Genomic DNA, 24,388 nt, shown 5'->3' on the forward strand with positions numbered 1-24,388 from the left:
CTCAGTGGGTAAGGGCACTTGCTGTGCAAGCACGAGGACCTGAGTTTGAATGCCCATCACCAAGTAAAAAGCCAGGCACGACTGTGCATGCATGTGTAACTAGTGGGATAGAGATAGGACCACTGTGACTTGCTGGCTGTCAGCCTAACTCCAAGTTTCAGTGAGACACCTTGTCTGGAGGGAATGAAGCAAAGACTGATAGGACAGAACACTTGTCTTCTGGTGTCCATTAGTGTGCACTTGCGCGCACACACACACACACACACACACACACACACACACACACACACACAGAGAGAGAGAGAGAGAGAGAGAGAGAGAGAGAGAGAGAGAGAGAGAGAGAGAGTAAAGGATCGTATAGGTTATTTTAAGGGCAGATTTTGTTTTTCTGAATAAAGTATTTTCTCAATAGTACAGAGGTACTGTCTTGTTTACATTTCAGAAATAATTTTAAAGTTCATTTTGGTAACCTGGGAGAAAAATTATTCACAGAACATATTTCCCTATAAAAACACTGGTAATGTGTGCTAGGGTCTCTGTCTTTAACTAAATACAGTGTGTGGACAACAAGTGAGAATTGTTATAGAAAAGCTGTGATAGAAAAGCTCTGGGGTGGCCTGCAAGTGTTCACAATACTAGTCACTTTGTGACTATAGTGGAGTCAAAACACAGATGCTAAAATAAAAGCTAAGATAGGCATACTAACTCAGAGACTAGTAGAAACAACTGAGCCTCTGCTTTCTGTATCTGGCTAAAGTTAATGTTGAGGTTACTTTATGTGAGGCCTTGCGGGGATTTAATGTTAATAAGGTTATTTTCCTCCACTGTGTGTAGTATATTAAATACCTCATGGTTTCAAACAGACAATTGACTATATGCAGACTTTCCAATATAAAAACCATACTAATGCCACCAACTGCTTAGGAAACTTTTTAAGTGTTAGGAAGCTGTCAGGTTGACAGTGGTAGAAAAAGTTTTTAAGAATTTGCTTTTTTTCAGTCTAAAGTATGAATTTTGTCATTAGCAACAAATAGTTTATTTTCTTTGTAGCTACAGTTTTACTGTATTTGGGAGAAAATGTCTGCTAAATACCCATGTCTAAAAACCATGTGTTTATAAAACATTTTATTCTTTGACAATATCATACATGATGAAAGTATATTATTATATTCACCCCACTGCCCTTACTAATTTTTTAACTCTCTCTGCCCCTTCTTCCCATGTTCCCCTCCTATGTTCATGTCTTTTCTGAGACCTGCTGAAGTTAACTAGCATGAGCAGCTTTCTAGTGGATAGGTAGACTGAAGAATGATTCCCTCTTCCCAGCAGGCAGTCGCTTCTCTGCCTACTGATGGTGCTTCATGAGCCCATCTCAGTCCATGGTGGATGGTTGACAGGCTCAGTCTTGTGTGGACAAGCACGGCTGCTATGAGGTGATGCCTGCAGCTGCCACGTCATGTCCAGAGGACAGCATTTCACAGCCCTCCTCCTGCACGTGGCCTCTTAGAGTCTTGCTGCCCTGTCTTCCACAGTGGCCCCTGAGCCTTGGAGGGGATGATACTGATGTCCTTTACAGGTTTGGACATCAACTGTTATTTTTGACTACTGCCCACTATAAAAAGAAGCTTATCTGACCAGTGCTGTGAGAGCAGCATTATCCTATGAGTATAAATGTAAATATTTAGGAGTTTGCACTGAGTCCATATAATAAAATCACAGGAAGCAATAGGTTCCAAGGGCCTGTTGCCTTCCCAGCCATGGGCTTTTGAGTGAGTTTATAGTACCATGGAAGCCATAGTGTTTGTCTTCCAGCCTTCCCACTGCAAAGTGTTCTTTGTAAGTAGTTAATTTGATTCATACAGCAAACATGGTAGAGTGACTTGTCTTGGAGAGAACTTTGACACTTTGGTATGTGTCACAGCAGCTTTATGTGCATTTTCTGTTTCATTACATTGAGTAATGGAAAGATGTAATTAAATCAAAGGCCAGGACTTAGTACAGTTATTAATTGCTCTGTCAAGGGCATTCTCAAGCAAAGGTGATATAAACATTTGTCATTTGTCACTGGGTATGTGACACATAGAATTACTGCTAGGTTAGTGTGGGGCTTCATACTTTCTTGATTCGTACTAAAATGCCAGTTATTTCAGCATTTGTATACTTTTAGTGCAAATGCTATCGTAATGGAAATAATATCCTGGTTATTTATGAAAATTGTTTTGGCCTCATGGGTCTTAGAACCCCTGCTCAACAAACCATTCAATGATAACTGTTCCCCTAAGATACATTAAAAATTAGAAATTTAAGCTGAGGCCACGACAGCATGTCTTGTAATACTGTATAGATTCTACAGGTTCTGTGAACAGAAGAAAAATGATTTTCAGCTGAGACCACCAGTGAAAGTTTTCTTGCATAGTTTAGTAATTGAAATAGATATGAAAATAATTAAAAGACTCCAAGCAGATACTTGGGTTGGGAGAAAAAATGTTTTTATAATAGGAGAATACCTACATGATACTGGGAAACTCATTTCCTTCTTTTGGACTTTAGTTTGTGACTCTAAAAAGTGAAAAGATTAAATTTGATTAAGGTCTCTTTCAGGCTTAAAAGACAGAACTATGAGTAGTATTTATGTAAAGTTTCATCTTTGTTCAGACTAGAAACATTAAATGATTATAAGTACAACTTGGTTCTTGTCAAAATATAAATGAAGGTTTTTACTCTGTAGACTACTGTATTTATAATAAGAATATGAAATGAGAGGTAATGAGGCATTTTAAGGGACTTTGTAGGAAACATTTAAATAATTTCTCATCTTTATAGTCATTATCAATTTTATGACCTTTTTTTAGTAAGTTGATTTACTCCCACACTAGAGTTTTTTAGTGTTTGTGTTATGAAAAGTCACACCTACTTGTTTTATTCAAAGGATTTGAGAATTGAAGTATTTGTTGAAACCTTGTTATTTTGAGGCACAGGGCCAAGAGATTGGTCTTAGTTTGTGGTTTTACTTCCTAAAATATCTATATCAGTAACTGAACATTTCTAGTTGAAAATATAGGTGCTCCTGAGTTTTTAGATATCTTGGGAGCAATTAGTACAAAAAAATTAGTACAAAAAATGGTATACTTAGGGCAAAAAAATTTCTTGGTATTATACATAAAGTTATGTATTATCTTTTTTTATGCTATAGTACTAAGTTCTAAATACAGGACATCATAGTAGGAGCTTTACAGTCCACTAAATATGCTTACAATGAAAACATTTGTAATGTAGAATTTTGTAGTTGCTAGTTTAGTTTTCTTTGAAATATGAAGCTTTGTTAGTAAATACTATTTTTCAATATATTATCATTTTGTTATTTTTTATCTTTAGTATTGAGTTAAAATTTTAGTACAGATTATTGCTTTAGATGATTAGTGTGAATATGTTGTTTCTAATGAAAATTCTTGTGAAGGAATGGTGTATTTTACTCATCCTCTGTCTTGTGTCCACTCTTTCAGGAATGGATCGTGATTATGGCCCTGGATCTTACGGAGGTCTGACATTCCAGGATATTTATCTAAAAATTCTTCTTTTGAGTGCCAGTAAAGGTGAGCATCATTTAATTTTTTTTCTTTTTAAACTCTTATAGGGCTGGATCGTGACTATGGCCATGGATCCTATGGGGGTCAAAGATCCATGGATTCCTACCTAAGCCAGTCCTATGGCATGGACAATCACAGTGGTGGTGGTGGGGGTAGCAGGTAAATTGCTTAATCACTTGGCCAAATAATTAGAACTATAAGATTCTGGATGTTTTAAGTATTCCTTAGGCTTTTATGTTACTTGAACTTTGCTGTTTGATATTGAATCACCTTAAATATTTTAAGGTGCTAATTAATGGGTATAAAAATTTTCTTAGTCTCATTGACAGACATTGTTTTTGGAGGACACCATTTACTTTTATTTCAGTGTAGTAGAATAAGACATTCTTTAACAGTGGACACTTTAAAAAGAAAAAAAAAAACTTCTTTTATTTTAATTTCTTATCAATCAAAATGTCCTGATCAAATGATATAAAATGTCATTGGAAATATTTACTTGTGAATTATTTTATTGTTGAAAAGAAAAATTTTTTTCTAATGTGGGCACTGTGTAACAGCAAAATAGACTGCCTAATATGGCTTTAACTGAACCAGTCTAGCAGCTTTCAGTTTTTAAGACATATTTAAGATAGATTTTCCCTTGAGTTTAATTTTAAAGCAAGTTTGAAGAGCATATTGTAATAGTAGAAGTGTTCTTTAAATCATGTTTGGATTGTTTACTGCAGCTGCTGCTTACATCCAAAACATTGTGCTTAAAAATTTGGGTCACGGACACTGCACTACAGTCTAGGCTATTTCTATTTTACTGTTGATATTCTTTGATACTTAAATCTAATTACACAACTATAGGTCTTAGGATTGATCATGTTTGATAACCTTAAAGGGGTCTATTTTTTGAGATATAAAACTTCCTTCTAAATACAAAGTGAAACTAGTTAGACATTTGAGATAGATCATCCTTCATAAACTGAAGGGCCTGAATTCTTTAATGATGGACTTGAGCAGTGCTTGTTTTCTTTGTGCTTCAAGTGTGTCACTGTGTCTCACAGTAGAGGACAATCTAGAAAGCAGTTAATTACTGTCTTTATGGACTGTTTTGAAGTGTGAAGTCGGGAGGAATAGTATTGATATGGCCATAGGCTTCAGGAGTAAATAGCATCTTCTATGGAGTGACCTGTAAATCACTGCCTAATGTAACATCATTTAAATGTCGTAGTACATCAGTTATTGCCCTCTTACATTGTAAGTGTATTGTGGATAAACTATTTCTGTAGTTATCATTCATCTCTTGTGTAATTGTGAGCTTTTTAAAAACTGTTGTAAGATAATAAGCAACTTCTGTAATCCATGCTTTGGATTTGTGATAAGTAAAATGATTTTTTTTTTTCTGTCGAGACAGTGTGCTTACCTTTTAGAGTAGTTTTTAATGTAATAATTTCCTGATAGGAAATACTTTTTCAAATAATTGAAGGCATTATAAAATGTATTCTTTCCCATCTGCTTTGAATATTCATATGTAGAGGGTATATGTTGGTGGTCTTTTGTGTTCTATTTTACATGTTTATTCTTCTAGATTTGTTAGATTTACTAGTCTAGCAGAGTGTTTAAGGATTGGCCTTGGCTGAAGTTTGACAGAATGTCAAACTTTATAACCTTTGTAATTCTCAGCTTTGATTATTGTAGACATAATGAGGCAGTTTTGTGACATAGAATATCGAGGTGCAAAGGATCAGTCAGTATCACAAAGACTCCCCCATCTATGTAGTCTTTGTGTCCCTAAAAAGCCAAAATATTGTAAATGCTTTGTAATTTTCAATATTAGGGAAGGATTTAAAAACATTTAATTAGTTGGTGAACTTTAGCAAATACTTTTCCTAAGACTAGGGCTGGGCTTTAATTATTAGTCAGACAAATCTTACTAAAATAAAATAGAGAAGCTGCTAAAAAGCAGTTTAAAGCTAAGGTTAACTAAACTCAATTTATATTTAGAAAGTGACTCAGATAGCTTTCTGTCTGGTCTCACATTGAACTGCCCAGCCCTAATCAAGTGTGAGCAGAAGCAGAGCTATGCAAACCACTCTGGTATAAATGAATTTTAGTTGATAAATGTCATCTGATAACTTGTCTTTTGAATTGTCTAACATTAGTAAGCTTACTTTTGTTTTTTCCCTCACTGTGCAACTTTTCCAGGTTTGGACCTTATGAGTCTTACGACTCCAGGTCTTCTCTGGGTGGGCGAGATCTGTACAGATCTGGCTATGGTTTTAATGAACCCGAACAAAGCCGCTTCGGAGGTAGTTATGGTGGTCGATTTGAGAGCTCCTACCGGAATAGCCTTGACTCTTTCGGAGGTAGAAACCAGGGCGGGTCTAGCTGGGAAGAACCTTACTCCCGTTCAAAATTGAGGCCTGGGTTTATGGAGGACACAGGAAGAGAGAATTACTCTTCCTACAGCAGTTTTTCTTCACCCCATATGAAGCCTGCACCTGTAGGCTCTCGGGGGAGAGGAACGCCTGCTTATCCTGAAAGTACGTTTGGAAGCAGAAACTATGATGCTTTTGGAGGACCATCAACAGGCAGAGGCCGAGGCCGAGGAGTAAGTACAACAGAATCTTTTCAGATTCTTTTCAATAGTCACTCTTTTAAACCCTTTCAAGACCATGGTTTTCAACGAGAACAAACACTGTTTGTCCCAGTGTGTTTTAAATAGAGGCTGAGTCATCAAGTTTTAGGTTGGCTGCAAAAGTTTTCCAGCACCTCAGAAAATAAGTTGCAGTGTGAGATGATTATTCATGAAGTTATGCCAAATCTCCCTTTATGAAAAAGGTGAGGATATTAGGTTTGGTCTAAAAGGGGTTAAAAGGAGTTGCATTTTTCCTTGTAAACACTAGCAGTTTTGCTGGTGAGATAGCTGTTGGATTATTATAAAAGGTAACTGAATCCTTTTTGAGCTTTAAGTAGGTTAAAGGTGCAATGTATGATAAAATATTTATCCTTTGTTAGTAAACTCTAGTAAGCAGAATCCCTTCAAAGTTCCGTATTTCCTGTTAAACACATGAGATCAAATCAGTGATAGGTCAGGATAGCTTAGCCATGCTTACATGATGAAGAAGTTGGCGTGAGTAACAGATGGTAGTGATTTGTGCTCAGTGTTATTTTGCTAACTTGCTCTCTTACTGTATGTCTGTTGGTGATTGTTTTATTTCCCCCAACTCTATTGAGAAAGAGTCTCTTACTTGTGTATATGTTTATGGTTGCTTTCTAGGAAGTAATATTTTGCAAGTTATTGCCTAGCTGGATAAATATATTAGTCTATAGGTGTTTAATTTTGGGATATACATTGTAACAATTATGCTTTGTGGTCTTGGGTAACTTGATAAATTTTTACCTAGTAAAGGTATATAGGTTATAGAATTATGTAGTTTGGTCATATAAATACTAATGCATATTTCTATATTTATAATATAAGATGATTTTTCAAAGTCAGTTGTGTTTACTTCTTGTAGAAGAAAGTATTCTGATAAAAACTGTAGTAGGTAGGGCATGTGGTTTGACTGGTCATTAGCCTTTGGTCAGCAGTGTAGTGTCTTACTTGTATAGAAGTTTTGCATTTTTAAAAGTCACTCTTTACTTACATAAAATGCATTGCACCTTTAATGTTTATAATGAAGATTTTTCTAATGTGTCCATAAATGGAGACATTTATGTAAATCTCCTAGGTTAGATAGATATTTCTAATCATATACTAATGTGTTAGCATCAGTGTTGGTCCACTATACTTGATGGTTGTAGGTTCATTAAAGTAGTTGGAGTACTAGGCTTTGGGTTTTGAAATTGAAAATACATTCTAGTTTGAAAATTTGGAAACATGAACTTCTTCCATGCTGTGTAATATTTTGGGCAAAGGATTTTTTCTTAATGAGGACTTAGGTATCAATTTTGTTTTCTTGATGTAAAACTTAGTATTCCTGTACTTTGTATTTACCATTCTAGTCTGAGTGGACTCTTTTTCTTTCCTTCTGTTAGCCAAGTAGATAAACTGATAGGATCTTCATTTTAACCTTCACTTGTACAATTCCCATTGGGTCCTTCTCTTCAGATTACTCCTCAGTCTTTACCTTCTAAAAGTAAGATTAGCAGAATAAATTTCTGTGGACATGACCTCTGGCATAGTGGATTTTGTTAATGACAAGGGGAGAGGAAGGGGCACAGAGTCATTTGCTGGTGTGACTCTTTGTCTGTAAACTTGCTTGTTGGGGTTTGGGGGTTGTAATGTGTTTCTTTAGGTAAGAATATGAATGGAACGTCAGATGCAATTCTTTATCTGAAGTGTGTTTTGGAAGTTGATGCATGGTTATGCTTTAACTCTCCTATTTCATACTAATGTTCCATCTCGCCTTCTCATTCCCATTTTCAACAGGGAAAAATCCTACACGATTTCTGGATCTTTTTTTTTAATTTAAGCTACAAGTATGATCATCTTTGTGTATCTTAGTTTTAAGCAAGGTTTTAGTAAAATAAAAGATTTCTTTTAAGGTCTTTGATGGGAAGACATCAAGTAGGAACTCTGAAGAGGAGTTGTCAGAGAGTTGTACAAGTGGTGACCCTCTGACAGGCACATGGTGTTTACGATCTCACATCATTCTGAATTGTAAAATTTAAAAAATAGGACATAGCCACCTTTGTAATATTGGAACTATTAATTCATTGGATTTGAGTTCATGTAATAAATTTTTTTATATGTGCTTTCTCAGAGAGGACATGTAAAATTCAGTTAAGTTCCACAGAATTTTCAGGTGAAAACTAGTGACTAGATGACAAAAAATTTTATTAATCCATATTTTATCTTGACATTATGCTAATGTTTCTCGATTTCACAAATTTACAGCATATGGGTGATTTTGGAAGCGTTCATAGACCTGGAATTATTGTTGACTATCAAAACAAATCCACCAGTGTGACGATTGCTACTACAAGAGGGATAAAACGAAAAGTGATGCAAATATTTAATAAGCCTGGGGGAGCCTTCATCAAGAAACCTAAACTAGCAAAGCCTCTGGAGAAGATGAACCTCAGCAAATCACCTGGTGAGTAAGATTGTTGCTGTGACTCTGGGCACTTTACAGTTTATGACACATTGACTTGTGATCATCCAACTGAAAATCAGATCTGTGGATCCCCATATGTAGTTATTAATCAGTTGTCACTATTTAATGTATGTATGTGTGTATGTGTGTGTGTGTATGTGTGTGTGTATGTATGTGTGTGTGTGTGTGTGTGTATATATATGTGTGTGTATGTGTGTGTGTGTGTGTGTGTGTGTGTGTGTATATGTGTGTGTGTATGTGTGTGTGTGTGTATGTATGTATGTATGCATGTATGTATGTATGTATGTGGGCATGTGCATGCCACAGCATGTACATGGAAGGTCAGAGAACAACTTCTGTTATTCTACCGTAAAGGTCCCAGCATTGAACTCAGGTTATTAGGCTTGGTGGCCAGTTCCTTTCCTAGCTGATCCAGCTTGCCAGCCCCAGTTGTACTTTTAAAATGAATGTGCCCTGCTTCATTTTATTTTTCTCTAATTTTGTGTGGTGGAGCTTTAACATCCCCCTCCCCATATAGTCCTGGGTAGCCTAGAGTTTGCTATGTAGATCAGGTTGGTCTTGAACTCACAGAGATCCACTTGTCTTCCTTCTATCTTTTACAGATGATTTTGGTTCAGACCCTTTTCTCGGACATTATATTTATTATTGGGGGAGTATATGTCATAATGTACAGAATTCTCTGTATCAGGTCAAACGGAAGAACATTTTTCTAGTCCTCAGCATTAGGTAAAGCTGTTTGCTCTAGAAAGTTAGTTTGGCTTTAGTCTTGTGGAAATTCTTTCTCTTAGAGAGAATCATCTTTCTGTTGTTAAGAGTTTAGGAAAGCTCAGGCCTCTCTTAAGACAGGAGTAAGGCAACTATGACAGTACTGAGAGCATGACACTCAACAGTGGTGGAGGAAAGAGTAGGAAGTCTCAGTTCAAGGGAAGGCTGCATGAGATCGGAAGGCGTGTTGTCCACAAGGTGTTAGTTCCTAAATTTGGACTACAGATTCAGCATAGGCCTCAGGATTTGGACTGATTAGGGACTCACACTTCACAATTGCAGTCTAATTCAAAACAAGGATAGTTAAGACAAAGTGGTACTGACACAGTGACTGACACACATGGATCTGTGGGAAGAGCTGAGAGATGGGAAAGGAGGCACGGGTTTTAGCAAAGCTGCTGGGACTCTTTAGAGGAGGAGAGAACAGTCTTTGTGCCAGTGGTTGAGCTAGCTGACTAACCTCATACAAAGGTTAATGTGCAAGAACTGCTTCTAACAACAAATCTCTAGCCGCCAAAGGCATGAGCAACAAATCGTAAATGGAGTTCTTAATTGGTCTAAGTAATGAAAACCCAGAGTCAGATATGGAGGAAAATGCTGAGAGATCAGAGAGAAGGAGCAAGCCATTGCTATACCTTACCTCCTTAGCGTCTCAGCAGATGAGAGAGTTCTGTTTCTCCCTCTTTATATTCTGTTTCTGTCCAGCTGTCTCACTTCCTGTCTGTCTGTACAGACCTCCAGACCTCTGTGGTTAGCTAGTGACAAGCTCCATTCTCTGACCTTCAGACAGGCCTTATTTATATAAGCAAGATATCACCACAACAAATAAAAAACCAGATTTCATCAAAATTAAAAACTCTTGTGCTTCAAAGGCACCAGCAGTAGAAAGTAAAAAGAAATGTATGTGTGGTGGTCCACACCTATGTGTGCTGTGGTGCACACCTGTTGTCTCAGCACTTGGGAGCCTGAGGCAGAACAGAGAGTCTGAAGTCAACTTAGGGTAGATAAGACTCTGCTTCTTCTACCCTCATAAAATGTCAAAAACTTTTTTGCAGTCTGTGTATCTGAGAAAGGACTTGTATCCAGGCTATATAAAGAACTTTAACTCGCTAACAAAAAGACATAACTGAAAAATAGGCAAGGAATATGTGCAGAATTTCTTCCAGAAGGCATATAAATAGTCAATAAGCATATGTACAGCTCATCGAAAGTCACATATCAGATAAATGTACATAAGTACCACAGTTAGATGCGCCATGTCCACCAGAATGGGTAGAATAAAAAAGATTGATAACAAACCTTAGCAATTCTGTGGAGAATTTGCTGTAGGAAAAAACCTAATTGATTTACTGAGCGAGAGAGCATCTGGAAGTTATAGGACAACTTGGTGCAGTTGGTTCTTTCCTTCTACCTTTATGTGGATTCTAAGGATAAAGTCAAGTTGCCAGACTTGTAGAACAAATATTTTATCTGCTGAGCCTTTTCACTACCTTCCCCCTCCTCTGTTTTTTTTTATTTTTTTTTATTTTTTTTTTTTATTTTCGAGACAGGGTTTCCCTGTGGCTTGTCTCGAACTCACAGAGATCCGCCTGCCTCTGCCTCCCGAGTGCTGGGATTAAAGGCGTGTGCCACCACCGCCAGGCCCCCCTCCTCTGTTTTTGAGATGTGGTCATACACTGCAGTCCTGGCTGGCTTAGTATTTGACTATGTAGTCTAAGATGACTTCAGTTCAATATGGTTGTCTTAGGATTTCTGTTGCTGTGAAGAGACACCACATGTTGTATGAATAATAAAAACCCAGGGACAGATATTGGGGTTCAAGCTTCAAGCTGAAAATCAGAAATACAAAGTAGCCAAACCCTAGAGATTTCTCATCTCTATTAATGTTCAGACCAAAGAGGCGATTGTGTTCTCTGATTGCATGGCCAAACTGTACTACCCTCCTCAGACTGCAATCCCAGACTGCTGCCTTTCTTTCATGTGGCTGGAGTCACATGAGACTCTTTCTTTCTTCCTTTTATACCTTCCTAGTGCTGGAATTAAAGGTGTGTGATCCCAAGTGGGGGGAATCACAGTTGTGTGAACTGTTTCTCTTTAGGACTGGACCAATTGGAAACAGCTTTATAAAGAAAACATTTAATTGATGTGACTTGCTTACAGTTTCAGAGGTTCAGTCCATTGTCATCATGGTGGAACATGGCAGCCTTCAGGCAGGCGTGGTACTGGAGAAGGAACTGAGAGTGCTACATCTTACAGGCAACAGGAAGTGGACTGACACACTTTTAGCTGTATCCTGAGCATAGGAAGCCTCATCGCCCTACTCCCCAGTGACACACTTCCTCCACTTCAACAAAGCCACACCTCCTGGTAGTGCCATTCCCTATGAGATTATGGGAGCCATTTACATTGAAACTATCACAGTGGTCAAGCTAGCTTTGGCAGCACATATACCAACTCAGCAATCCTCCTGCATTAGGTCCTAATCATTGGAGTTATGGGCATTTTGCAAATGTGCCTGGTAGCTGTAGAGAAATTTCTATACTGTTGTCAAAATATGAACAGGCTGTGCACTTTGAAAAGGGTGTGGCATTCTTCAGATGATTAAACTGAGTTCCATGACTCAGCAATTCATTCCTAGATACAAACCCAGAACAAAGCTAGCCGTCCACACAAAAGTATATGTAGTTATGTGCTGAACAGTGTTTTGGCCAATGATGGCTTGCGTATATACATAGTATATGCCATATATCTTAAATGTGTTGTAGATTGCATCAGCTAGGTTTGTATGTGTATATTCTCTTGTTCACACAACAAGGTATCTATGTCTTTTCTAGAAAGTTCCATTGTTAAATGATAACAGTATAGTCAAAAGGGAATAAATCCCAGATATCAATCAGGGGATGATTGGATACAATGTGGTATGTCCATATTATGTGGTATGCTATAATATGACATTTAGCTGTAAAATAAAATGAAGTAAGCATATACACGGTAAATTGAATGAACCTTGAAAAGATGATGATAAATGAAAGAAATCAATGACAGAAGTCCATATTGCATGATGGTATTCTTAAGAGCTGTCCAAAATTAGAGATATTTGTAGAGACAAAGAACATTTTGGTCTGTGGAGTGGGAATCTGGGACATGAAAGGTGATAAAGTTTTCTTTTTGGGCCAATAAATGTGTTCTAAAGTTGATTGTTGTTTGCTTGGGTCTGAGGGTAATAATGACCATTGAATTGGTGCACATTACTGGTTTTCAAATTGGTGCGTCTTTTGGATGATACACTTTAAATGAGTTAATTATACTTTAGAAGGACAAAGTTTTTTTTTTTTGCTTTTTTTTATTAAATTATTAATATTTTCACATGTACTTTCCCTCTCCCTCTCCCTCTCCCTCCCCCCCCCCATTCCTTCTCCCCCACCTCCAACCTACCCCCCACCCCATCCACCCGCCACTCCCCAGGCAGGGTAGGGCCCCCAACCAGGGCTCCACCAAATCTTCCTGTGCTGGGCCTAGGCCCCTCCCCATGTGTTCAGAGACAGAGCGAATCCCTTCAAGTGGGATGGGCTCTCGAAGTCCCTCCCACCCACCAGGGCAAAACGCCAGTCCACCTCCAGAGGCTCCCAGGAGTGCAGGGGCCTCCCCATTGGCATCCATGATCAGGGGGCTGGATTAGTCCTGTACTGTCCTCCCAAAGAGCATCTGGGGTCGATATGCTTTCCCTTTTTCAGGCCAACTGTTTCTGTGGGTTTCTCCAACCAGGTACAGACCCCTTCGTTCTTCATTCCTCCCTCTCTTCAACTAAGTTCCAGATTTCAGCTCAGTGTATTTCTGTGGATGTCTGTCTCTGCTCTCATCAGCCACTGGATGAGGACTCTCTCTCAGGATGGTTTCTTCTAGTTCCATCCATTTGCCTGCGAATTTCAAGATTCCATTGCTTTTTTCTGCTGAGTAGTACTCCATTGTATAAATGTACCACATTTTCTCTTTCCATTCTTCAGTTGAGGGGCATCTAGGTTGCTTCCAGGTTCTGGCTATTACAAACAATGCTGCTATGAACATGGTTGAACATATGTCTAGAAGGACAAAGTTTTTAAGAGCCAGTTTGCTCCCCAGGCTCACCAGAGAGGAAGAATGATATGTGTATTCTCTAGCAATGTGGATATATATTCTAAATTAGGTAAAGTATGTTTGATCAGATTAGATTAGGACAAGAATGTAAATAAAAAAGCTAAGGAAATGTCTGTTAGCATTTTCTGAGAAAGCATAAAGTTTTGTGTGTTTTTGACTGTATACTGAGTTTTTATTTTTCATATTTTGCTTTGATGATTTCTTTTTTTTTTTTAAAAATCCCCCCCCCCCCACACACACACAAACTGCTATTTAGCATCTATCTTATTCAAGTACCTGACTGAATTAGAGCTGAAGAAGATTTGGATAATTACAATGAATGACTATTTTAAAATTGTTTTGGTTAAAAAGTTTATAGTTTTCTTAAGTATAGTTTTAAAATAAGACATTGTTTGCATTGCAATGAACTTCTTTTATTTTTGTTTATTTTACTTTTTGGTTTTTGGAGACAGGGTTTCCTGTATTGTTTTGGAGACTGTCCTGGAACTTGCTCTGTTTACCTAGACCAGGTTGGTCTTGAACTCACAGAGATTCTTATGTCTCTGCCTCCCAAATGCTGGGATTAAAGGCGTGCGCCACCAATGCCTGGCTGCAATGAACTTCTTATTGTGTGTTCTCATTGAAGGAATTGCTTTAAAGAAAAGTGATGTTAGTCAGAATTCTTCCCAAAAGAGGTAGGAAGAACACTAGAGCCCAGAATAGGTTCTAATTAAATAGGTTTTAATTTAAAAGTAGCTACTTACAAGTTTGTAATACCAGCAGTGTGTTTTTGTTTTGTTTTTTACATTCTATCTCCATTTAAATTAAGTGTATACAGTTTAATAAAAACATGTTTTTTTTTAAATTGTGTCCTCTTTTTTGGGGTGCCTTTTCCAGACTTATTTATTTTAAATTTAATTTATCTCTCTCTATTTTTTATGTATCCGTGTTCTACATGTATACCTGTACACCAGAAGATGGCATCAAGTACTATTACAGGTGGTTGTGAGCTGCCATGTCATTGCTGGAATTGAACTCAGGACCTCTGGAAGAGCAGCTAGGGCTCTTAACTGCTTAGCCATCTTTCCAGCCAAAATTTTAACTGTTAATAGTAACCTAGTATTTACTGAATGCTTCTTGCACATGGGCACTGTGTTAAAGAGTATACATGCATTACATGGTATAAATTTCAAGCCACACTGATGAGAGGTAGTTGTGTGTGTCAAACTGTCTAAAACTGACAAAGACAGATGAGTTATTTGCTTCGCAGGTCAACCACCAGTAAGTGGCAAAGCCAGAATTTGTTCTAAAGCTGCTTCTGTGTCTAAAAACTCTGTGCCTAATGTCACAATCATAGCAGAATTTGCTTCATGTCATTTCCTATAATCTATTTATCTATATTTATTTATATTTAATTATTTCTGAATATATTTATCCCATGCTGGCCTTCAACTTGCTTTGTAATGGAGGATGAACTTAAACTCTACATGCTCCTATCTCCACTTTCCAGGTGCTTGAGGTACAAACACAGGCCACTGGACCTGATTTATTTATTTTTTTGTGTGTGTTATGTGTGTGGGAATAGGGGTTGGGGGAACATGTGTTCATGAATGCAGACACCAAAGGTCAACATAAAGCGCCTTCTTTAGTTTGTTTGTTTGTTTATTTGTTTAGAGATGGGGTTTGTTGGTGAACTTGGAACTTACCATTTTGGTTTGATTGTTTGGCCAGCAAACTCCAAAGACTCTTCTTTGTCTGCCTCTCCAGTGCTTGGAGGACAGGTGTCTGTCACCCTGCCCAGATTTTTAAGTGGATGTTAGGGGTCTAAACTCAGGTCTTTGTTTATTTGGCTACATTTTACCCTATATCTCCCCAGCCCAACATCCTCTCTCTCTCTCTCTCTGTGTGTGTGTGTGTGTGTGTGTGTGTGTGTGTGTGTGTGTGTTATGAATATCTGAGTGTGCATATGCAGAAGACAGGGGACAATTGTGGGTTTCTTGCTCTGTCATTCTTTGTCTTTTTTTTAAACTTTATGATTTTTTAAAAAATTTCACTCATTTCCTGTCCCTTCATATCTGTCCTTGAAACCCTCCTCACTAAAAGGGGGAAAAAAATCTTGTCACAGAAGCTAAAGTGTGTCACAGTGAGCCACACAGCATACCATTCAGTCCATACATCTTTATTTGCAAATATTCATTGCAATGAGTCATTGGTCTGGTTCTACTACGCTATCAATACTGGATTCTCACTAGTATCATCTTCTCTTGGATGTCCTGGTGCTGTCCTGTGTCATGGGGATCCTGCAGCAACAGGACTGGCCCTTTCTTGTGCTCTAGCAGTTCATAGATGGTGTGGATGCTGGGGTGCGCTAACTCAGAGCTCTGGATCAGGACGGCATGGTAGCTGAGTTGGTCAGCCCGAAGCTCTCCTGCATCCTCAGCCACCCTGAGCAGCTCACCCAAATACTGCAGCCATCTCTCCTATCATTCTACCACTTTTTTAGCACTTCCCACCATGACCACACAGGCACAGGGTGTCTTGTCACTAGGCTTCTCTGTGTTGTCTCGCATTTTCTGGTGCACCTGGGCCCTTTGTGGACCTCACCAAGCCACTGTGTTGTCAAAGCACTTCCCTGAGTCCTGGATCTGTTTCTTGATGATCCCAGTCATGGTGCCTGCTGGATGGGAGTGCCACAGTCCTGTCTTGGTACTGCCTCACTAGGCTGGAGGAGAGGCTCTCCAGTGCTCACTCTGGGAGATCAAGGCCCTGGCAAGGCAGGCCTCTGAAGCCTCCAGCACCATCTTGCTTTTCATTTATCTTATGTCTTTGAGACAAAGTCCTTAACTGAATCAAGTTAAACTGGTAGACTGCAACCCCCTAATTCTCCTTCACACCCCAAAGTTTTGGGGTTTTAGACACCAATATGGCTACACCCTTTGGATTCAGGGTTAGGCCTCAGCACTTGTGCAGTAGTAGGTACTCTTCACCCACTGAGCCACCTCATCAACTCCCTCCTTCCCTTCCTCCCTGTCTATGAATCATCTATCTATCTATCTATCTATCTATCTATCTATCCATCCATCCATCCACCTACCTACCTATCATCTATCATCTATATCTTACTATCATATATCCATCTATCATTTATCTATCATCTATCTACCTATAATTTATCATCTACCTATATTTAACTATCATATATCCATCTATCTATCTATCTATCTATCTATCTATCTATCTATCTATCTATCTAATGTGCATTGGTATTTTTTTGCCTGCATGTATGTTTGTGTGAGGTTGTTGAACCCTCTGGAACTGGCGTTACAGACAGTTGTGATCTGCTATATGGGTGCTGGGAATTGAACTTGGGTCCTCTGAAGGAGCAGTTAGTGCTCTCCAGCTCTCTCCCTTCTAATTTTAAACAACTTTTTCCCAGGGCTGGAGAAATGGTTCAGTGGTTAAGAGTGCTCATTGCTTCTGCAGAGGACCCATGTTTGGTTCCTAGCACCCAGATGAAAGCAAAAACTGTAACTTCAATTCTGGCCTCTGTGGACACTGCATACACATTATTCATGTGGTGAACTTAAATGCAGGCAAAAAACCACTCATACACATAAAATAGAAATAATTAAAAATCTTTTCTAATTACAGACATTTTAATTTATCATTAAAAGTGGGAAATACAGTGTTAGATTCTTTTCTCCAGATACAATGAATATAAAATTCAAGATTAAATACTGCATATAAATCTTTTTGTTGTGCTTTATAATTAATATGTGTGTGATTTACTAAGAAATAACAATTTGTGAAGACCTGTTACTAAGGGAGCTTGTGTTGGGCATGCCTTTTATACTGTGCTCCTTAGTAGATGGTTATTTGCCACATAAATTTTACCTCACCTTAGGGGTACTAGGCAATTCAGGGGCTCCTCTTTGAGCAGAGTTACAAAGAAGTTATATTTTATAGTTAACTATTGCAAAGCTTCATCCAGAAAATGCTTATAGAGCAGGTATATGTCCCTCCTCCTCTTTTTAATAAAACTCATTGTGAGTTTTATTAATGAAGTTAAAATTAAGCCACAATCAGGAATGAAATGAACATTTAACAGATGTCTTTATTAGGATGTGATGTATTGTGACATATGATAAATATAGATTAAATATTTTGTAAAAAATCAGGATTGGGGCTGTATAGCTCAGTTGATAAAGTGTGGGTCTACTATGCAAGAGTCCTGGGTTGGAGCCTCAGCACTGCATAACTTAGATGATTCAACTGTCACCCTAGTGTTTTCAGGACCAGAGGTTTAAGGTCATTCTTAGCTATGAAAGTACAAGGCCAGCCTAAGTCATATATATGCTTTTCTTTTGAGGTAAAACTACATAGTTTTAGCATGTGGTATGCTGAAATTGTTTTTTTTTTTCCTCAAGATTTTATTTATTTATTTATTTATTATATGTATACACTTTTCTACCTGCTTGTGTGCCTGCAGGCCAGATGAGGGCACTAGATCCCACTATAGATGGTTGTGAGCCACCATGTGGTTGATGGAAATTGAACTCAGACCTCTAGAAGAACAGTGCTCTTAATAGCTGAGTCATCTCTCCAGCCCCCAGAAATTCTTGTTTGAAATAATATAATTAGATTTTTTTTAATAGAGTGAAGGTTAGAGGAAAATCTGAAGGTGTTCAAATGGTTTACGAATATACAGATAAACTCTTACAAAACACTAAAAATAATCTAAGTATTTATCTTCAGGGTATCAATTTTGTATAATTTTGAAACTCATTACACAAGCATAGCAAGTGCTTAATAAATACTTATTTATAGTCAAGTTCAAAGTTTTAAGGAAGCTTAAGGGCAAGTAGGTAAGATTCTTTTTTTTGAGATGGTGTTTCAAGTAGTCCAGGCTGGCCTCAAACTTGCTATGTAGTTACATATGACCTTGAGCTCCTGATCCCTTGCTTCAATCTTGTAACTGTGACAATCATGTACCACACATGGGTTTATGTGGTTCTGGAGATTGAACTCAGGGCTTCGTGAATGTTAGGCAGTCACTCTACCAATGGAGCCTATCCCTAGCCCAGTAAGATCTTCTCCTCTCCCACTTATGTTTGTATGTCTCTAAAGAGTCCAGAAGAAGGTCTCCGATTCTCTGGAACTGGAGCCACAGGCAGTTATTGTTAGACCCCCGGAAAACTCAAGTACCCGGGGTCCCAGGCCACGTTCGCGGTCACCCCAATCACCAGGCGGATTTGAGAGCTTGCTGCAAACTGCACGAGGCTTTATTGTAATTTAATGAGCTAATCCCATGTTAGTTCGGGTCTTTCACCCACCCACCATGGCGGATGGCTAGCAAAAGACGGCTCCTAGGGCCTCCCAAGAGATCTTATAGGACAGCGTAAGGGGAGTGTCTAGGGGTACGCACAGGCTCAGGATTGGTGTGCCTCCAGGCTTGGAGGGCTTGCCCTGTGTTGATTGGTCAACTGGTTGTTATGGCCCATAGGCCCTCCCAGGGTGGTTGCTATACTTTGTGCGTCATTGCTGTGCACTTGTCTGTAAAGCACACCCAGGGTCGTAAAGCATAGCGCCACCAGCTAACTTCTGATTGGTTCCTTGTCACGAGGCAGGCATCTGACTTTCTAGTATCTAGGACAAGGTCATAGAAGCACGTGTTCGGCTGTTATGGCTGCCAAAAGGGAAGCTGGTCCCTTCATTATTAACTGCTGGACATGTCTGTTGAGAATTGAACTTGGGTCTTCTACAAGAACAGTATGTACACTTAACTACTGGGCCATCTCTGCAGCCCAAGTATAGAACTACCAGTCATACCAGTCCATACCCACTAGGGTGGTATAATGGGACGTAGGGGTGAGTGGGTGGGATAACCAGTGTTGGCAAGGCTGTAAACATAGGAATCATTACACAGTAGAGATGGGTGTATTAAGTGTATAGCACATTAGTGTTTCTTCAATGAATATATATTCATACAGTAGAGTATTAAATTGTAAGAGTGAAATACTGATACATGGTATCACTAATGAACTTTGAAAACATACTAAATAAAAGCAAGACTAAAAATAGTTACTGAGTCTATTTAAATCAAATACTGAAGAGTACAGAGAGGCAATGAGGAATTGCTAATACCTTAGAGTTGAGTTGAAGAGGGGAGTGGCTGTTCAGTGGCTACACTTACTATTTGGAATGGTGAAAGAAAGCTGAAACTAGATGTGGTGTTGTTGACACAACATAGGAGCGCTGTTCGCATTACTGAATTCAGCACTTCAGCATGGGTTGAATGGGACATTTTATGTTTTGTCTATTTTACCCTAGAACAAATTTTTAAAAATTGCTTTTATTTTGGAGTCCTATAGATAACACATTTTAAGAAAATTTGAGACCACTCCCACAATGTAAATGTAAGTTTTTTTTTTTTTTTGGCATCCAGACCTCTCTGTTGAACTGGAGGTTTATCTAGGTCAGGCTCCTTCAGTGTTTCTTAAAGTGTGCGAGATGAGTTTTTAGGCTCTATGGATGCTATCCATTTTGGAAAGCAACAGCAAAAATGAGCAGATTTAAACAAAAATATGCCTCAAATAATCACATAGAAATGAAGCAGATAAAAAAAGTTACAGTGTATTAAAGTGAAGTTTTTTTTCTAATATCTTAGCAAAAACTGATCCTAAAAATGAAGAAGAAGAGAAACGGCGAATTGAGGCTCGGCGAGAGAAGCAAAGACGTAGAAGAGAGAAAAACAGTGAGAAATATGGAGATGGATACAGGTTTGTGTTCACAAAATCAAAAATGAGGCTTATTAAAAGACAGTTTGGTTTCTAAGCTTGGAGCCTGTCCTAAGCAGTTACCATATCCTGTAATCTCTACTTGTGAAGCTATGGTGGGAGGATGTTAATTTAGTTCAGACTAGGCTACACACTAAAACCTATTTTAAAAGAAGAGTTTCTCAGAAATGGCAAATATATGAAGTAGACTATGAAAAAGTTATTTGACTAAAGAAACAAAGGTGCGGAGCTAGGTGTACCGCAGTTGGTTGAGGGTTTGCCTGTAGTACACACTACCCTGTGGGAGCTACTCAGTACTCAGTAAGGCATAAATCAAGTATGTTGGTGCATACCTACAGTCTGAGCATTTGGGCGCTGGAGGCAAAGACCACTGTCTTGAGCTTTGGTTGTACAGAGACATAGTGATTCTCTTGCCTGGAAAAACCTGATGTATAAGTTATTTCCAAAAGAGATGCCAGAGAAAATTCTGAAGAAATTTTAGATACTGCAGCACTAAAGGGCTATGATGTGGGGGAAGGGAGATGGACCATTGGGTAAGAGTGCACACTGCACAAGCATGAGGGCCCGTTTTAGAATCCCCATCACCCACAGGAAGGTGGTATGGCTGTGCTTTTTGTCAGGAGTCACATAGAGAAGGGTTGCTGAGGCTTGCTGGTTGTCAGCTTAGTTCAGTACTCAGGAGAGATCCTGTTTCAAGGACATAGGACCGTATATGGAGAGAAATGTCCTAATAAAGCACACTGATGAGTGCTAACATGATTCCCAAACCTGAAAACACATATGATAGGCAAATGACAGCATTATTAGCCTGTAAACAGACTGCATTTATATGAGTATTATATATATATATATATATATATATATACATATATATATATATATATATATTATACATATGATGTACTAAATAAAAAGATTTGATTGAACAATAAATTTTAGAGTCAGTTTAGATCATTTTAAGTCTCATTTGTGTGTATGTGTGGGTGGGTATCCAAGGGGGTCCAGAAGAGGCCACTTTAATTTTGAAGGTTTGTTGGAGTCTGTCAGTTTTTCTGCATTTAATTTTTGTCTTTAAGTTCATTTATGTGACTTAGTACATCTACTGACTTGTATATATTGAACCAACCCTGCATTCGTTTCCGGGATAAAGCCAAGCTGGTCATGGTAGATAATCTTTCTAATGTAGGTTTGCATTCTATTTGCAGATACTTTATTGAGTATTTTTGAGTCTATGTTTACCAGGGATATTAACTTGTAGTTTTTTTTTGTTTTTTTTTTTTTTGGAGGTGGGGTGCTGTCTTTACCTGGTTTTATTATTAGAATGGCACTGGCTTGTGTTTCTGTTCTTTTGAATTGGGTTGAAGAATTCTTTGTTGAATTTTTTTTATTGAAGAAGGATTTGCTGAATGTTTGGTAGAGTTCTGCTGTGACTGTTCCTTTCATTTTTCTTTTTTAAAAAAAATTGTTTTAGCTGGAAAGCTCTTTTTACTATTTCATTCTTCATTTGTTATGAGTCCATTGAGGTTGCTGACTTCTTGGTTTAATTTTGGTGGTCCGGCAGAATGTAGAAATTCACCCGTTTTTTCAGGTTTCCCAGCTTAATGAAGTCCATGTTTTACAATATTCCATTATAATATTCTGAATTTCTTTGGTGTCTGTTGTAATGTTTCTTTGATCATTTCTGGTTTTGTTAATTTGTCCTCTTTTCTTATTCTTTCTTTTGGTTGGTTGAGCCATGGGTTTGTCAATCTTGGTTATTTTCTTAAATAGACTAGATTTAGTGATTCTTTGTACTGTTTTATTTGTTTCTACTTCATCTTTCATTTTATTATTTCTTGCTGCTGATTGGCTTTGGATTTGGTTTGTTCTTTTTTCCAAATCTTTTGACTTGCATCATTCTCATTAGGTACTTAGACTTACAAATTTTCTTCATAGGCTGCTTTCAATGTATCCTAGAGGTTTTGCTGTGTTTTCATTTTTCTTTAACTCCAGGAAATTTTTTTATTTCTTTCTTGATTTCTCCTCTCTCTCATCTTCAGCAATGGATACTTGCTGTCAGCTTCAAGTTTTATTGCATTGTGGTCAAACAGGATATAAGGAATGATTTCAGTACTTTTGAATTTGTAAAGATTTGTCTTGTTTCTCAGGGTATACTCTAAGTTTCAGCGTGCTCCTGGGTAGAATGTATATTTTTGTTGTTTGGGTGGAATATTCTGTGTATCTGTTAATCCATTTAATTAAATCTGATGTTTCTCTGTTTCCTTGTTTTAGACCTGTTTATTGGGAAAAAATGGGGTATTAAAATCCCCTACTCTGTCTGTGTGTGTGTGTGTGTGTGTGTGTGTGTGTGTGTGTGTGTGTGTGTGTGTGTTGAGACAAGGTTTCTCTGTAGCCTTGGCTGTTCTGGCACTCACTCTGTAGACCAGGCTAGCCTTGAATTCAGAGATCTGCCTGCCTCTGCCTCCTGAGTGCAAAGTTTAAAGGTGTGTGTCAACACAGCCCTGCTGAAATTCCCTACTAATCTGTGTCATTAAATCTAGCAGTACATATTTTATGAAATAGCATGCTCCAGAGTTTGGTGCACATATGTTTAGGATGGTAATGTCTTCTTGGTTAATAGTCCCTTTTATCAGAATGAGGTGTTCCTCTATTTATTCTGTTTGGTTTTGGTTTGAAATCTATTTTGTCAGATAATGGCATAGTGATGCCTGTTTGCTTCCTCCAATCAAAGGCTGACTGACTTCATCAAGGCACAAAATCCATCTATCTGTTGTCTATAAGAAGGACATCTTATCTTTAAAGACAGACACTGCTTTAGAGTACAAGGGTGGACAAAAGTACTATAATAAAATGTCCTGGAACTCACTCTATAGACCAGGCTATGGGCATTCCTCTCTCCGGCCCAAATTAGTGTTTCCTATGTTTTCCTTAGGTTTGGTTTGTTGGTCATGTTTTATACTGCATATACTGTGGGAAGTTTTTCTTCCTCCTTCAATCATGATGGAGAGTTTTGCTAGGTATATTAGTCTGGGCTGGCTGACATAGTCTTTTAGGACTTAAAATGTATTGCTTCAAGCTTATTTCATAGTTTCCCTTGAGAAACCAGCAGGTTTCTACAGGTTTTCCTTTATATGTGACTTGTGTTTTACTCTTGTAGCTTTCATTTCACTTTCAATAGGAAGTTTCTTTTCTGGTCTATAGTCTATTTGGTGTTCTGTGTACTTGTATTTGTATGGGTGTGTCTTTTAGTTTGGGAAGGTTTTGGTCTATGCCATTTAACTTGGGATTCATCTGCCTTGTTTGTGTCTATAATTTGAAGGTTTGATTATTTCATGGTGTTCCACTTTTTCCTGCATGTTTCTTCCCTGTGGTTTTGTTTTTGTTTATTTGGTCTAGGCCCTCCACTTTGCATCCTGATAGTCTTATCTTCTGCTTGATTCTTTCTACTTGGAAAGTTTTCCTTTGAGATTTAGTTGTGTTATTGGAGATTTTATTTCCATCTTCATTTTAGCTTGAGTTCTCTGTATTGTTTCTGTCTCCTTATTGAATCTTGTTCTCAAGTCCTGGATTGCCATCATCATTTCCTTCAGCCTTGTCTTTGCTTTCTTGGGCATCATGAGGCATTTGTTTTTCCTTAAATTCTGCTTCTTTAATTTCATTGAGATGTTTCTTTGTGTCTTCTTCTTTTTTTTTTTTTGGTTTTTTTTTTTTTTTTTTTTTTTTTTTTTTTTTGGTTTTTTGAGACAGGGTTTCTCTGTGTAGCTTTGGAGCCTATCCTGGCACTCTCTCTGGAGACCAGGCTGGCCTCGAACTCACAGAGATTCGCCTGCCTCTGCCTCCTGAGTGCTGGGATTAAAGGCGTGTGCCACCAACACCTGGCTCTTTGTGTTTTCTTTAAGCTTCTTGAATTCCTTGATGAAGTTTATGATTGTTCTTTTCAATTCTGTGTTGTGGCGTCCATCTACTACGTATCTTTTGTGCAAGTATTTGAGCAGAACTGGTAGGAGAGGAGATGCTG

General features: G+C 38.1%; 1 protein-coding gene across 6 annotated transcripts in view; it reads left to right on the plus strand.

The window, feature by feature from the left end:
- Positions 1-24,388, plus strand: part of Znf326 (zinc finger protein 326) — a 41,233-nt gene that overhangs the window by 3,856 nt on the left and 12,989 nt on the right. The window contains exons 2-8 of one of the 6 annotated variants that reach the window (XM_035447862.1): positions 1,327-1,576; positions 3,504-3,539; positions 3,635-3,746; positions 5,778-5,938; positions 6,067-6,183; positions 8,476-8,674; positions 20,241-20,352. In XM_035447862.1, the coding sequence (XP_035303753.1) occupies positions 3,707-3,746; positions 5,778-5,938; positions 6,067-6,183; positions 8,476-8,674; positions 20,241-20,352 (629 nt within the window). In that variant the 5' untranslated portion in view covers positions 1,327-1,576; positions 3,504-3,539; positions 3,635-3,706. Of the gene's footprint in view, positions 1-1,326; positions 1,577-3,503; positions 3,594-3,634; positions 3,747-5,777; positions 6,184-8,475; positions 8,675-20,240; positions 20,353-24,388 lie in introns of all 6 variants that reach the window. The other 5 variants (XM_027425887.2, XM_035447860.1, XM_035447861.1 and 2 more) reach the window with 5 other exon arrangements.

The sequence above is a fragment of the Cricetulus griseus genome, chromosome 7 (assembly GCF_003668045.3).
Source record: "Cricetulus griseus strain 17A/GY chromosome 7, alternate assembly CriGri-PICRH-1.0, whole genome shotgun sequence".
Classification (NCBI taxonomy): Eukaryota; Metazoa; Chordata; class Mammalia; order Rodentia; family Cricetidae; genus Cricetulus; species Cricetulus griseus.